Here is a 14995-nt window from a genome sequence, read left to right as displayed (position 1 = left end):
CATCCACACAGGAAGCTCTGTAAGCAGTCTTTCAAGTGGCAGTCCATACCAATATGACACTGCTCACTTCTCTAGTATGAGGTAAGTCCTAGCAATCAAGTAATAACAGGTATTCACAGACCTACAGATTTATTCAGAGATTTATAAATCTAAGTAGGAAAGGAGATAAAAACAAATAGGGAAAAGGCATTAAGAGGTTCCTGATCCATGAAGACAGGTTTCTAATTGCTAAGCAGTACAGTAAGAACAAGGCATCAACAACTTACATCTGATTCCCAGTAATAACGAAAGATTAGGCTCCTTGCCCTGAGCTCGCTGATTGAGAATACTACACAATGCCTTCAAGTCAAACAAACAATAGGACATTTCCTTGAACAGCTGATCAATCACATTCAAATCAGATAGTGGCCATTTGGTAAGTACTGTCTGCTGCCTGGATTGGTCTGCTTCCTGGCCCTGATCCAATAAGGAGCATGTCTCTTCTGTTTGCCTTTGGTTCTGCAAGAGATAAAGAAAACACAAACCAGGATGTTAGAACAGTGAAAAGGTATTCAAAGCCATGCAGTTGTCTGAACATTTCCCCCCATTTATTAATGAAACGTTAGAGTCATATTACATACACATTAACCAAATTAAACTGCATACATACAGTAGGAAAAAAGAAAAAGGAAAGGCATTTAAAATAGTGGAAATGACTCCAGGATTCCTCTGTGCCATCTCGTGCCCTAGGGTAAATCTGAAAGAGGCAACAAACCCAGACTTACTTTCGAGGAGTATCTCATGCTATATAATGTCACATAATAAGCATCTTGGTTGTATATGTAATCCTCTATAATAAAACTTATCCAAAGAACAAAAAGAACTATGAAGAAATTTTAAACCCTACCCTATAGTTTTACTGTTAGTAACAGTAATGATTTATTTACTTTGAAACTATCTGCTGCATATTGAGAAAAAAAGTATATATGTTATGTTAGTGTTGATAGGAACCAAAATTTTCAGCATTAAGAGAAAAAGAAATACAAGTATAAAACCAAAAGAAAAAAACCCTAACAATTTGGAATTGTAAAATTTAAATTGGGATTATCAATATGAACTCATAATTTATTACACTCAGAAAAAGCTACCTTCACTTCATCCCCAAAACTGTCACCATCTACTTCTCATTCTGAAAATTGCTACAGGCAATTTAATTAGCTTTCTAGTTAGACCTGTATTTTAAAATAACCAAAAAGCCTGCACTGATGAGGAAAATATTTTTTAATAGATGAATGCCAGCTAAAAAATATAAATATAATTAGAAAAGAATATGATTCTTTTAATCATGTAATGATTTAGACAATGATCACCAGTAAATACTAAAACCATCAAGGGAAAGGGTACTGATAAACTACATATTCAGTGTTACCTAAGTATCATTCCACAGATTACCTGCTATTTGCAGAGGCCATAAGAATTAGTCTGTTACCATTTTAAAGATTATTTATTTATTTATTTGACAGAGAGAGAGAGAGAGAGAGAGAGAGCGCACAAGGAGGGGGAAAGGCTGAGGGAGAAGGAGAAGCAGGCTCCCCGCAGAGCAGAGGAAGCCCCATGTGGGACTCGATCCCAGAACTCTGGGACCATGACCCGAGCCAAAGTCAGTGGCTTAACCAGCTGAGCCACCCAGGTGCCCCAGTCTGTTACCATTTTAACCAGTGAGATCAGTATTTCTGTCACTTACAGTGGGATAATCAAACATAAATAATTTGAGGACGTGAACAACACCTACAAAGTCTTCATGCCAAAAAATGTTTGTCTTGACTTAATGATATCTTTAGCTCTTACTTCTAGGTTATAAGAGATAGAGGGGGTAGAGAACAAGATAAATGATACCATAAGAAAGCAATCAGACAAATCTAGAAGGCCTGACAATATATAAGTCTTTAAGACAACAGGCCCAGATTTATCAACAAGTCACTAACAAGGAAAAAGTGAGAAACTTCGTAAGACAAAATGAAATGCAACTCATGGTATTACTGAATATTTTATTTATTTATTTATTTATTTTGGTATTATTGAATATTGAGGAATATTATTCTTGTTGGGTTTGACAATTGTGGTGCAGTTATATGGGAAATGTGCCCGATTTTTGGAGATGTGTTCTGGGTATTTAGAGCCAAAATGTCATGATGAGAGTTAAAAAACTAATATAACTATTTTTTTGTACAACGTATCCTTAAATGCAGGCCAAGTGTGTCATCTTGTAATTAAATGAAGAAAATGTGATCTAGTCCAATGAAGAAGTGTCAACATTGTACCTTCCTTAAGGATTTTCAAAGGTAATTTTATTTATATTCAATTTATGCTTTATTGAATTACTTTGGGACTGAATCTCTATATAATATTTAACTATATTGCAGTTAAGTCTGTAAAATTATATTCAGATACGTAAGAAAAATAGAAGTTTGCCTTTTAATTATACTTTTGTAAGAAACCTAATGGAGTTAATTAATTGGCATACCGAAATCAAGTCTTCAAGTAAAAAATATTCTATGAATATGTACAAAATAAGTATCTGCTTTAACTTAAATAAGTACTGAATCATTCTTTTAAAGTAATTTGAATTTTTTCTACTCACATCAAGCAAAGTTTTTGTTAATCTCTGTAGGTTTCTTTCTTTCTTTTCCAGCTCTTCCATCATCTTTTGAGTAGTTGATTTTTCTTTAGAAAGTTTCCCTTGCATAGACTAAAATAAAGAGAATCAGAAATCAAAGCATGTTGTTAATGCTAAAAGCAAAACGCAGTCAGAGGGGTAACTAGGAATATGGGCTCTGAATACTTTGGATCTGTCCTCCCTATCCCCTGGAAGATGGAGGCCTTCACTTTTAAATCAACACATATTGTTCTAGAGTGGATGTCAGCAAAAGGAAAAACAAGAACCACCTTTAACAAGAAAGTTTTTAATCTGGGTAAAACATGTTAAGCCTAAACAGCTGCTATTTAATGCTATCTTACAAACAGTTCTTATTTTTGTTGTTTGTTTGTTTATGCATTCAGAGTGTATTAGCAAATCCATACCCGTGCTTTTTTCTTATGGTTAATAAGATAAAACAAAGTAATGTAAGACCATCCTCATTTTCCATCATTTGAAACATAGCTAAACACACTTCTCTCAGTGTACGGTATTCCAAGCAATAGTTATGATGTTGAATTCAAGCCAAAGGTTTAATAAATGAATCTCTTAACTCTTTATAAAATTATGAATTATCCAGAACAAGGATACTATTTTAAGAATATCCTGAGTGCACTAAAGCAGTATGTAGGATATCCTAAGAGTACTTGGGTCAAACTCATCATAAACTCCGTAGATATCAGTGATTTCTAGGTTTTCAATCAACACTTTTCCTTTCGTGAAATCACAAGATCAATAAACATATAACGAGAGATTTCTTTTATTTCCTCCTCAGGACTGTATGTATTTAGTCTCAATTCTGAAACTACTTCAGAATGCTGACTACCTAAAACACAATTCACGAGGAAAGTGTTCTCCCCCCTCATATTATCTCTCACTAGAATAAGAGAAGATAGCTGTTACTAGGGGTTGAGATAAGACTGCAAATACAAAGCAATTTTCTCAGAAAAACATACTCCACCAAGTAGCTCTTGCATTTATTTGCTAAACTCTATAAAAAACTTTTATACATTTAGGGGAGCCTGGGTGGCTCAGTGGATTAAAGCCTCTGCCTTCTGCTCAGGTCATGGTCCTGGGATCGAGCCCCACATCGGGCTCTCTGCTCAGCAGGGATCCTGCTTCCTCCTCTCTCTCTGCCTGCCTCTCTGCCTACTTGTCATTTCTGTCTGTCAAATAAATAAAATCTTAAAAAAAAACAAAACAAAACAAAACAAAAAAACTTCATATTTAATAACTCACAAGTTGGATACGAATGAATTAATAAGCTCTATAACAAGTATATATTTCCTTCCAGGGTAAACTTTATATTCCACAAACTTTAATCTCTCAGCACAAAGTCACATGGGCTTTCTGAGTATGTACATTTCTGGATCTGAAATTCCTTTGTAACTGCATGTGACTGAATCAAAAACCTATTGGACTAAAAGGATATACAGGGATTTATTCATTTAGTTGAACATCTATGCATAATGGCATAACATGATTGTTTACAATTCAGAATTCATCCAAAATTTTCTTAACATCTGTGACTATTTTATCGGAACTGTGGAAGAAAGGCACCACAGATTAACTACTCTGAAGATAACATTTTAACAATGAAAACTGACTCCAAGAGGTATTTTCATCATGCTGTAATATTATTCTTTAGAAAATTCTAGTGTTTTTTACTTTTACCAATTCAGAGTCATAATGAATGTGAGTAATAATTAGCTAGCAAATGTTCACATGTAAGACTAAATTTAAATCAGTGAAGAAACGGGCATTTTTCTCCATCAGAATAAATCATAAATGTTTGGCAGTAGTGCTATTTGTCATAAGAAAAAAATTGGATTTGGATTTGGGAAATATATCAGGCTTAAGATGTTATGTTGGTTGGGTAGAAAGGTGCTTATGAAATAGTCCTTTAATAGGGGAAAGGGTTCAGAGATAAGCTTATCCTAAAACTACCATATGTTGTATAATTTCTAGAGTAATACGAGGGTATGAGTGCCATAGTTATCTGATACAACATTCCACCTAAAAGATTATTTCTTTATTCTAAATGGTATGAAAAAGCCTATGTTTAAGTTTAAGAAAAAAAGAGAAAGAAAAATTTCTATGAAGCTTAGAATGGGATTACTAAAATTAAAAACTTTAATTTTCAGATGTCTACATTATCTCTTTAAAAAATTTCCAGTGAATAATCATGTCTTTAAAAAATTCCAAGTTACTGACCTACAGATACTTATCACAATCATTCATGAAGTTGAAAATGGTTTCAAAAACATTTCTTGCTTTGATCTAAATATTTAGAAACTGCTGTCTTTTGTCCCATATACAAAATAGCTCAAACGAAGGAAAGACAGATGTGCTTTAGCCAACAACTATATACTCCACAAACCCAATTTAAGAGAAAATATTCTGATGAAAACTTATGTTAACTTATGTTATTATTACTATGAAAACTTATGTTAACTTATGTTATTTTACTATATAAACACACACAACCCCCTATACATTACACGCATGCATGCATGCATACACACACACTACAAGAATTTCATAAAAACATTCCTTCATGCAATTATTCATCCAACAAAAATTATAGCCAAGTACAGTCTGTGCATTGCGTGATGAATCAGTGAAAAAAAAAAGTCAAAACTGCTGACCCTTTCAGAACTTTTACTAGGAGAAAAAAGATCAAGGAAAATATAACAGATATGTAAATTACATAGTATTACATAGTATTATATATTAGAATGTGACTAGTTTTTTGGAGAACAGGAGCATGGAAAGGGAGAGGAGGCTGAGATCTCAAATGGGGTAGAGTAGAGGGTCATGGAAAAAGTGACATTTGAGCAATGGCTTGAAGGAGGTGAAAGATTACATCTCCCAAGAGTGTTTCAGTCAGTGCAAAGGTTCTGAGGCAGATGGTGTCTTCTGTGTTTGAGAAAAAGCATGAGAGCCAGGGTGGCAGAAAATAGAAAAAGATGAAGTCAGAGAAGGCGGGTGGTAGAGAGAACAGATTGTGTACGGCCTCAGGAGCCAGGGTAAAAACTCTGATTTTTACTTTGGAAAAAATGAGGAACCACTAAAAGGTTCTGAGAAGAGACATGATCTGGTTTTTGTTTGATAGGTCACTTAGGCTAATGAGAATAGACCAGAGGCATGCAAAGATGGAAGCAGACAGAAATCATTCATACAAAGAATAAAGATGTGGTGGACCAGGGTAGAAACACAACAGAGGTCAGAAGAATGTGTCAGATGCTAGATATATTTTGAAGATAGTAAGATTTGTTCACAAATGTGAGGCAGAAGAGAAGTCAAGGATAAGTCTAATGTTTCTGGACTGAGAAAAAGGAAGGACAGATTTGCCATTAATAAAGAAAGAAAACATGGAAGGTAGAGCAGGTTTTACTATCTTCTGTCTGAGGAGGGTAAGAAATTCAATTTGGACATATTATGTCTGATGTGTTAAGTGGTGCTGTTGAGTAGGCAGTTGGACATACGAGTTGTAAGGTCAGGGGAGAATTATAGCTGGAAAAAGGGAGAAGTGAGCACACACATTATATGTAAAACCACGAGACTTGGTAAGATCACTAAGACATGTTTCAGTAGACAATTCTAGGGAAGAAACAAATCCCGTTTTTGAAGTATAATATAATTTTTTGAAAACATTTTACATGTCTTCAAAATTAACTTTACTTAAATATCACAAATGAAATTAAACTTATCCCTAAATTATAAGACAGAAAAATTTCTAAAAAGGTATTTTCTCCATTTTTTGTATACTAACAAAAGTTTGTCTACTAACCTGCCTGAATCTTTATTATAATAGGATTTGTGCCAAAGGTGTTAAATTTATTGTGTCTAGTTAAATAAATCAAACAAGAACAACAAAAAACCTTTTTAATACAAGTTCTTCTGAAATTTTTTGGTTAAAATTTTATTGTATATATTGCAATGATCTAGAAACAAGGTATAAGTCAATCACTTTGAATTTATTACTGAGAACAGATAAAAGGTTTCATACTGTTATGATTCTATTAATACAAATACACTATTCTTAAAATAACATAACTCTAAAAAAGATAAAAGTGCTACTGGCATTAGAAATAACAATAAAGAACATGCACAGTTAATAGGTAAGGTAATAATGGCATTTAGAAAGCATTAACAGGGGCACCTGGGTGGCTCAGTGGGTCAAACCTGCCTTCAGCTCAGGTAGTGATCTCAGGGTCCTCAGATTGAGTCCCACATCAGGCTCTCTGCTCAGCTTCCTCCCCACCCCTTCTCTGCCTGCCTCTCTGCCTACTTGTGATCTCTCTCTCTCTGTCAAATAAATAAATAAAATCTTTAAAAAAATAAATATTTAGAAAGCATTAACAAGGGGAACACATTCTTTTTTTCAGGGAGGGAGATGGATTCTTTAAATGAAATTTAGTGATACCGTCTCTCAACACCTTTTAAAAATGTAGTTAAGGAAGTTCATCTCCCAAAACAGGCAAGTCCTTCAAGATTATTCACCTAATGCACAGAAACACAGAAGAGTAAAAAAAAAAAAAAAAAAAAAAAAATTAAAACACACAGGAATAAGTTCTAAATGAAAAAGATAAAATCTCAAAAAAAAAAAAGACCTCAGTGAAACAGAGATAAGTGTGTTCAAATAGCAGTCATAATGATGTTAACCAAGGTCAGCAAAACAATGCATGAATAAAGTGAGAGTTTCAACAAATAGAAACTATAAGAAAGTAGCAAGTAGAATTTGTGGAGCTGAAGAGTAAAGTAATTGACTGAAAAATCTAACAGATGGGTTCTACAGCAGACTGGATGAAGCAGAAGAATGTATCAGTGAACTCAAAGGCAGGGCAGATTTCACTCAATCAGAGCAGCAAAAAGTAAAAGAATGAAGATGGCTGAAGGGACCAAAAGGACATGACTAAACAAATCTTGGACCATTACAAGGGTCCCAGAAAGAGGAGAGTGAGAAAGGGGCAGAAAACTTCTCTGAAAAAACATTGACTGAAAAATTCCCTAACCTGGGGAAGGAAGTAGACCTCAAGATCCAGACTTCCAAATACAAGGAACCCAGTGAGACCCAATGGCATATTACTCAGCAATAGAAAAGAAGGAAATCTTACAACATGCAACAGTACGGACGGACCCTGAAAGCATTATGCTAAGTGAGACAGAGAAAGGCAAATACCATGTGATCTCACTTACCTGTGAAATCAAAACAAACAAACAAACAAACAAATAAAAAAACACCAGAAATAACAGAGAATAGATTAATGGTTTCCAGAGGTGGGTGGGTTGGGGGAAGGATGGATTGGTGAAGGAGGTCAAAAGGTATATGAACTTCCAGTCATAAAATAAGCCTTGGGGATGTACTATCAAGCATGGTGTCTACGGTTAATACTGTATCATATATCTGAAAGTTGCTGAAAGAATAGATCTTGAAAGTTCTCGTCACACACACACACACACACACACCCTGTAACTATATGGTAATGGGTATAAACTAGACTTATTGTGATCACTTCACAATATATAAAATATCAAATCATTAGACTGTATACCAGAAACTAATATAATGTTATAATCAATTGTATATCAATAAGAAATAAGTTCACAGGTGAAAGAAAAAATGTATACAGTTAATGGTAACAGCACAAGATTTGTAGTCAGATAAAACTAGGCTCTGGGCCCACAACCTACATGTTGTTCAACTATGGGTATGTTATTCAACCTTTGAGGGTTCCAAATTCATCAGAAAGAATTTACAACCTTGTAAGGCATTGTGAAAATTATGCAGTGTGTATGCAGACATCTGTGGTATCTGCCTGTTCACAAACCCCATGAGTCACAAGCATCATATCATAAGAATTCTGCACCTCTTGGGTCACTGCTCATTGGACTGGGCTGAGTGAACACTTAACCAAACCTGAGGAACTGGTACCCAGAGTCTATGAATCTCTCTGAGTGTGACTGGAAATAAACTATAGAACTTAGGGGCTGTAGGGCAGCTCTATTCTGTCATGTGAGCTAAAGAACAAAGGAAGTGAGTCTGCAGAGAAAAGAATGAAACACACTGCATGAGAGAAGCAACAAAGTCTCTTCTTTCTTGAAGCCAGGTTTTATTCCTACATTGGTTCCCCAGTATCTCTGCAACCTCATAACACAGTAGATCCTACTATTTTTGCTTAAGCTAAATTGAATTGGTTCCGTTGCTTATAACCAAAAGCCTAAATGACTTTCACCTGGTACAAAATATTTTTGCAACACTAATTCTTTTCATCTTATACTAAATATTAAAAAGAATCCATTTCTTAAATCATCCTGATGTACACTTCAAAGATCTTACAATTTTGTCAACTATATTTAAATATAACTAGAAAAAATAATGAAAGCCCATTCCAAATTCAGAACTGTGGGCAAAGGTTTTTGGTCTGTTTTGTTCACTAGACATCCCCAGAAAGAGTGCCTGGCCCATGGTAGAAACTCAGTTAACAGTTAATGATTGAAAAAGCGTGAAAAAGTAATTAATACCTAATTTAGTTTTTAAGTAAAAGGCTATGTTCATTCATTCAAAAACAATTATTGAGCATCTTTTATATATAAAGCACTGTGCTAAGTGTTGAACTGGATAAGAATTGTTCAAGGAGCCTAGTGCACCTATTACAAAACTCTTACGTAAATCTATCAGGAAACGAAACCAGGCATTTTATTTAATCTCAAGGAGCTAATAATTCTACCATATTGTAGAGTGTAATGTACTAAAAAAATTCACTTTGGAGACAAAATTTCCAAATTTTACTTCTAGGCAACTGAATGCCAAGTGCTTTCCACAAGACTAGCTTTCTGACATGCTCCAGTTTAAGGATCTTTCATTCCAGGAGAAGACACTGAAAACAAACTTTCCCCTAAGGCTTACACAAGGAAGCGATCAGACTAACACTTCTCTGGTGCATTTTTGCCTTTCTCTTGGGATTTTTCACTTTGAAGCAGTGAGGAGCAATGCCAACAGCACAAACTCTGAGGTCAGACATAAATTAGAATCTGCGCTGAGACCTTAGGCACATCTTTTTCAATCCTGGCTGCTTCATATATAGAAAGACACTCTTTCTTACCTTGTAAGCTTACTATTGAGGTTTAGAAATAGTAAGTATAATCAGAAAGCACAGCTCCTGTAATGTGTAATATCATTATCACCAGCATCATCACTGATACCTCTACACTTAACAGGGGCTCCATTTCTCACTTTAGCCTAAGTGCGGAGAAATATTAAATCCCTTTATTCCTTTCTGCATATTAATAAAAAGAAGAATTTTCAAAATGTTTGTAAAAACTAAGATTACAAAATAAGGAACACGCAAACACCATAAAAGTTGCTATTTTTTAGGTTTCTGTTTATAATAATCCAACTGTACAGCTCAAATTCCTCTACATTAACTATCACCTCACTACCTGATACAACTTTAAGAACAATCTGCCTGAGAATTCTGTTTCCAGCAAGACAGCATGAGGAGCCTTTCAGACCCATTCCTCTGTGGAAATTTTATTATTTTTTAAGAAGTTTTTGTTCGTCAGAGAGAGAGAGAGTGAGAGAGAGAGAGCGTGCACAAGCAGGGGGTAGGGGCAGAGGGAGAGGGAGAAGCAGATGTCCTGCTGAGCAAGGAGCCTGAATGAGACTCAATCCCAGAACCCCAAGGCCATGACTTGAGCCAAAGGCAGATGCTCAACCAACTGACCCACTCAGGAGTCCCTTATTTATTATTTTATAAAGATTTTATTTATTTATTTATTTGAGAGCGAGCGTGAGAGAGAGAAATGGGCAGAAGGAAAGGGAAAAGGGAGAAGGAGAAGAAGACTCCCTGCTGAGCAAGGAGTCCAATGTGGGACTCAATCCCAAGATGTTGGGATCATGACCTGAACCGAAGGCAGACACTTAATTGACTAAGCCACCCAGGTGGCCCCTCAGTGAAAATTTCAGAAAAGCACATTTAAAGTTTCTATAAATGGTCCTATGAGTAAACAGAAAATTAATAAACTTATATTCAAGAAAATCTATTGAAAGTAAGAACAGCAAAATCTATAGTATTTGAAACAGAATCCAAGCCATCTTTATGCTCTCATAGCTCAGCAAGATGGAAATTCCACTCCAGACTGGGACAGCCAATAACAGTAACACAGGGCTCCCTGTCCCCCTAGCTCTGAGTTATAAAGCTACCTTCCCAGGAAGGACAGGATGTCAGCATTTCCTATCCTGCCCTCAGCTCCCTGCACCTCAGGCTAAGTTCCAGACAAGTACAGCCAAAAGATGGGGACCCCCCCCCTTCTGCCTAAGCTCCCTACTGGGATGGAGACCTTACTTCAGGTACAGCACCACAAAGAATACTGTAAACCTGACTGCCCTTGCCTTGGCTTCTGTGGCAGAGGTTCCACACTGGAAGAAGCAAGCTAAGATCTAGAGCTACTGCCACTGAATTTTATCTTATGGTGAGTCACTCAGAAGTCTGAGGGGCTGCAGGGTATTGTTCCTATAAGCACTGGCCTGGCTCAAAGATTTTGCTCAGGGAGAACCAAGTCACAGAACAGAGAGCTCTAAATGTCTCTCTAAAGGACCTGAATTCATTTGCAACAGACTGTGAAGTTCAAGCCTTAGGGGCAATAGCAAAAGCTGTAGAGGTCTATCAAAATACCAACAACATTTTCCACAGAGCTGGAACAAACAATACTAAAATTTGTATGGAACCAGCCAGAGGAATGCTGAAAAAGAAAAGTCATTTCTCTAAAGAAGACATACAAATGGCCAACCGACACACGAAAAAAATGCTCAGCATCACCTGGCATCAGGGAAATACAGATCAAAACCTAAATGAGATAACACCTGACACTGGTCAGAATGGCTAAAATTAATGAGTCAGGAAGAAAAAGATCTTGGTGAGGATGTGGAGAAAGGGGAACCCTCTTAACACTGTTGGTAGGAATGCAAACTGGTGTGGCCACTCTGGAAAACAGTATGGTGGTTCCTCAGAAAGTTAAAAATAGAATTTCCCTCAAACCAGTAATCACACTCCTAGGTATTTACCCAAAGGATACAAACATAGTGATTTGAAGGGGCACCTGCACCCCACTGTTTGTAGCAGCAATGTCCACAATAGCCCAACTATGGAGAGAGCCCAGATGTCCATCGACAGATTATTGAATAAAGAAGATGTGGTGTATATTTACCATGGAATACTACTCAGCCATCAAAAAGGACAAAATCTTGCCATTTGCAATGACGTGGATGGAACTAGAGAGTATTACGCTCAGCAAAATAAGTCAGTTAGAGAAAAACAAATACCAATGATTTCACTCATCTGTCGGATTTAAGAAACAAAACAGATGAACACAGGGGAAGGCAAGAAAAAATAAAATAGGGAAACAAAACATAAGAGACTCTTAACTCTAGGAAACAAACTGAGGGTTGCTGGAGGGGAGGTGGGTGGGGGGATGGGGTAACTGGGTGATGGGCATTAAGGAGGGCACTTGAAGTAATGAGCACTGGGTGTTGAATTCAACTGTTGAACCATTAAATTGTACCTCTGAAACTAATAACATAGTATATGTTAATTAAATTGAATTTAAATAAACAATTAAGTAAATTTATACTTTATAAAAAACAAAGAATGAAATAGTAGAAGTTGTGGCAAAAAGCAGGTGGGAAGAAATTGTTAGATTCATTGAAGGTATAGGCCAGACTACTGGCTGGCTACTAAGAGAAAAAGGGAGACACCTGGGAAAAGCACTCTTGGGAACAGAAAAAAATCTCAAACATTAACCTAAGGAGTTTTTTCTTCAGAGGAACCAGGACACATTGGTCTGTGAAGCTGAAGCAATTTATACCACAGGGCGTCACTGAAAACAACAGAATAATCAGCTGACAATTAATGGAGCTTAACTGCTGGTGTGGTCAGAGAAAGAGTTACAGAAGATCACATATTAAATTTATATGAGATATCTAGAATAGGCAAATCTATAGAGACAGGAAGTAGATTAGTGATTGCTTATGGATAGGGAGAGAACAGGGTTCAAGGGAATGCTATAGCTAAAAGGTAACGGGTTTATGAGGTGATAAAAAGGTTCCAGAATTGACTATGGTCTTAGTTTATTAAAAATTACTGAATTATACACTTCAAATGGGTGAATCGCAGGGTATGGGAATTATATCTCAATAGAGAAGTTATTTAAAAATCAACACAATGTAAAACAGATTAAATGTGTCAAGAACACAACCAGATTTCTCAGAACTACCTCCTCCTCTTTTTCTCTTAAATTTGTCTTCCCAGTCAATTCCCATTTTCAGTGAATGAGCCCCCTAAGGACCATGATGGTACTTCCTAATGGCTCCAGAATGGGGATACTGCCAGGCTAAGAATGCCCTGGAGAACATGTTAATAATGTGTATTTCAAGCTTCATGCCAGAGATACTGAGTTGTCAGGTTCATAATTGGGCCCAGAAACTTGTATTTTAAAAAGCATCACAAATACTTTGAATGTTCATACATGATTGGTGATCATTCATGGCAGATGACATGCTCCAGAACATTCTTCCGTGATGCACCTGAGCGGACTCCCTCTCCTACCTCTGAATTCCCCACCTCAGACACAAAGAACTAACTTTTCAGAAGTTAAATCTATCTTTTATATACATTTCCCAATATTTTAATTAAGAAACAACTGTACTGTGCATATAACAGGACTACATGTACATTAAAGACTTCTTATAAATACAAACACTGGAGAGAAAGCTTATTTTTAAAAAAGTTATAGAAGACTTTTTTTTGGCTATAGGTTTTTTCAAAAAATAGTATAAATTTCTGATAAGAATATTTTTAGTTTATCATGCATTGTAAAAACAATTTCACAAAGGTAAAACTTTTAAAAATTAAAAAACTAAGCAGAAAGAACTTCATGTCAGGACACATCACAAAACTAAGATAGCAAAAACAGAAAATAAACATCACACAATAATAATATGAAAACATTAAATCATTTTATTTAGGGTAAAGCAAAGTTAAATTCTACTTATAAGACATTTTACTGACTTATGATTCATTTTCCCACTATTTCTACTAAGAAAACCTGCTGGATGAAGGCTTTAAGAGAGACTTGCTGAAAATCGAAATAAAATCTTTGGAGGCTATGAAAACACGTTCCCTTGAAGTGTTATAAATAGAACAGACTGTTACAGTTTTGAGATTGGAGGCTTCTTTTTTTTTTTTTTAAAGATTTTATTTATTTATTTGACAGAGAGAGATTACAAGTAGGCAGAGAGGCAGGCAGAGAGAGAAGAGGAAGCAGGCTCCCTGCTGAGCAGAGAGCCCGATGCGGGACTCGATCCCAGGACCCTGAGATCATGACCTGAGCCAAAGGCAGCGGCTTAACCCACTGAGCCACCCAGGTGCCCCGAGATTGGAGGCTTCTAATCATGCCTTTAAAAGTGAACAGTCCTGGGACGCCTGGGTGGCTCAGTTGGTTAAGCAGCTGCCTTCGGCTCAGGTCATGATCCCAGCGTCCTGGGATCGAGTCCCACATCGGACTCCTTGCTCGGCGGGGAGCCTGCTTCTCCCTCTGCCTCTGCCTGCCTCTCTGTCTGCCTGTGCTCGCTCTCTCTCCCTCTCTCTGACAAATAAAAAAAAAAAATAAAAAAAAATCTTTAAAAGTGAACAGTCCTAATGACCTTTAAAGCATCATTGTGTATTTTATGACATAATGATCATTCATTGATTGCTGTCAACTTAGAAAGGCCATTTAAATGCAAAAGTTCTTTCAATGAGGAAACAATGTTAATATGCTAGGGAAAACAGAGTGCACCTAATAAACTTTTTTACTTTGTATCTCTGCCAAAAGCTTATAATGATTACATACATTGATAACAGCTCACTGGAAACAGGATTATGTAACTAAAACATGCTTTTAAGGAATAAATAGGAAGGAAGGCAATGCCCAATGAAGAACTCATGCACATTCTGACTGAAGCCACATTTATGGAAATGATGGGAAATGTTCTACTGCAAAATGTCTTTTTATACTATATACTGACAGAAGAAAAACTTGTAGGAGAAGAAGCCAGTTTAGCTATACTAGTTTCATAAATGCAAACAAAGGCATTATTTCTAAAGGATCAATGAATAAAAAAGTTATTCATGCCAGTTAACAATATCCTCTTGTCAGCTGAACAAAACAGTAGCTAAATCTGTATTTTTATAGCACTGAACTCAATTTCAATATCAGTGTATGCTTTTACATGAAGTACTATTTTTCTATATTCAACAACAAATACAACATAACTAG

General features: G+C 36.1%; 1 protein-coding gene across 2 annotated transcripts in view; it reads right to left on the bottom strand.

Annotated features, from left to right (window-relative positions):
• Nucleotides 1–14995, bottom strand: part of CEP85L (centrosomal protein 85 like) — a 189622-nt gene that overhangs the window by 9836 nt on the left and 164791 nt on the right. For both annotated transcript variants that reach the window (XM_044249937.1, XM_044249926.1), the window contains exons 11-12: nt 2621–2728; nt 267–498 (exon numbers count right to left, since the gene is read on the bottom strand). In XM_044249937.1, the coding sequence (XP_044105872.1) occupies nt 267–498; nt 2621–2728 (340 nt within the window). The remainder of the gene's footprint in view (nt 1–266; nt 499–2620; nt 2729–14995) is intronic.

Source organism: Neovison vison, chromosome 1, assembly GCF_020171115.1.
Source record: "Neovison vison isolate M4711 chromosome 1, ASM_NN_V1, whole genome shotgun sequence".
Taxonomy (NCBI): Eukaryota; Metazoa; Chordata; class Mammalia; order Carnivora; family Mustelidae; genus Neogale; species Neogale vison.
Note: the sequence above shows the minus strand (reverse complement) of the source record. Positions and strands in the feature narration are given on the sequence as shown.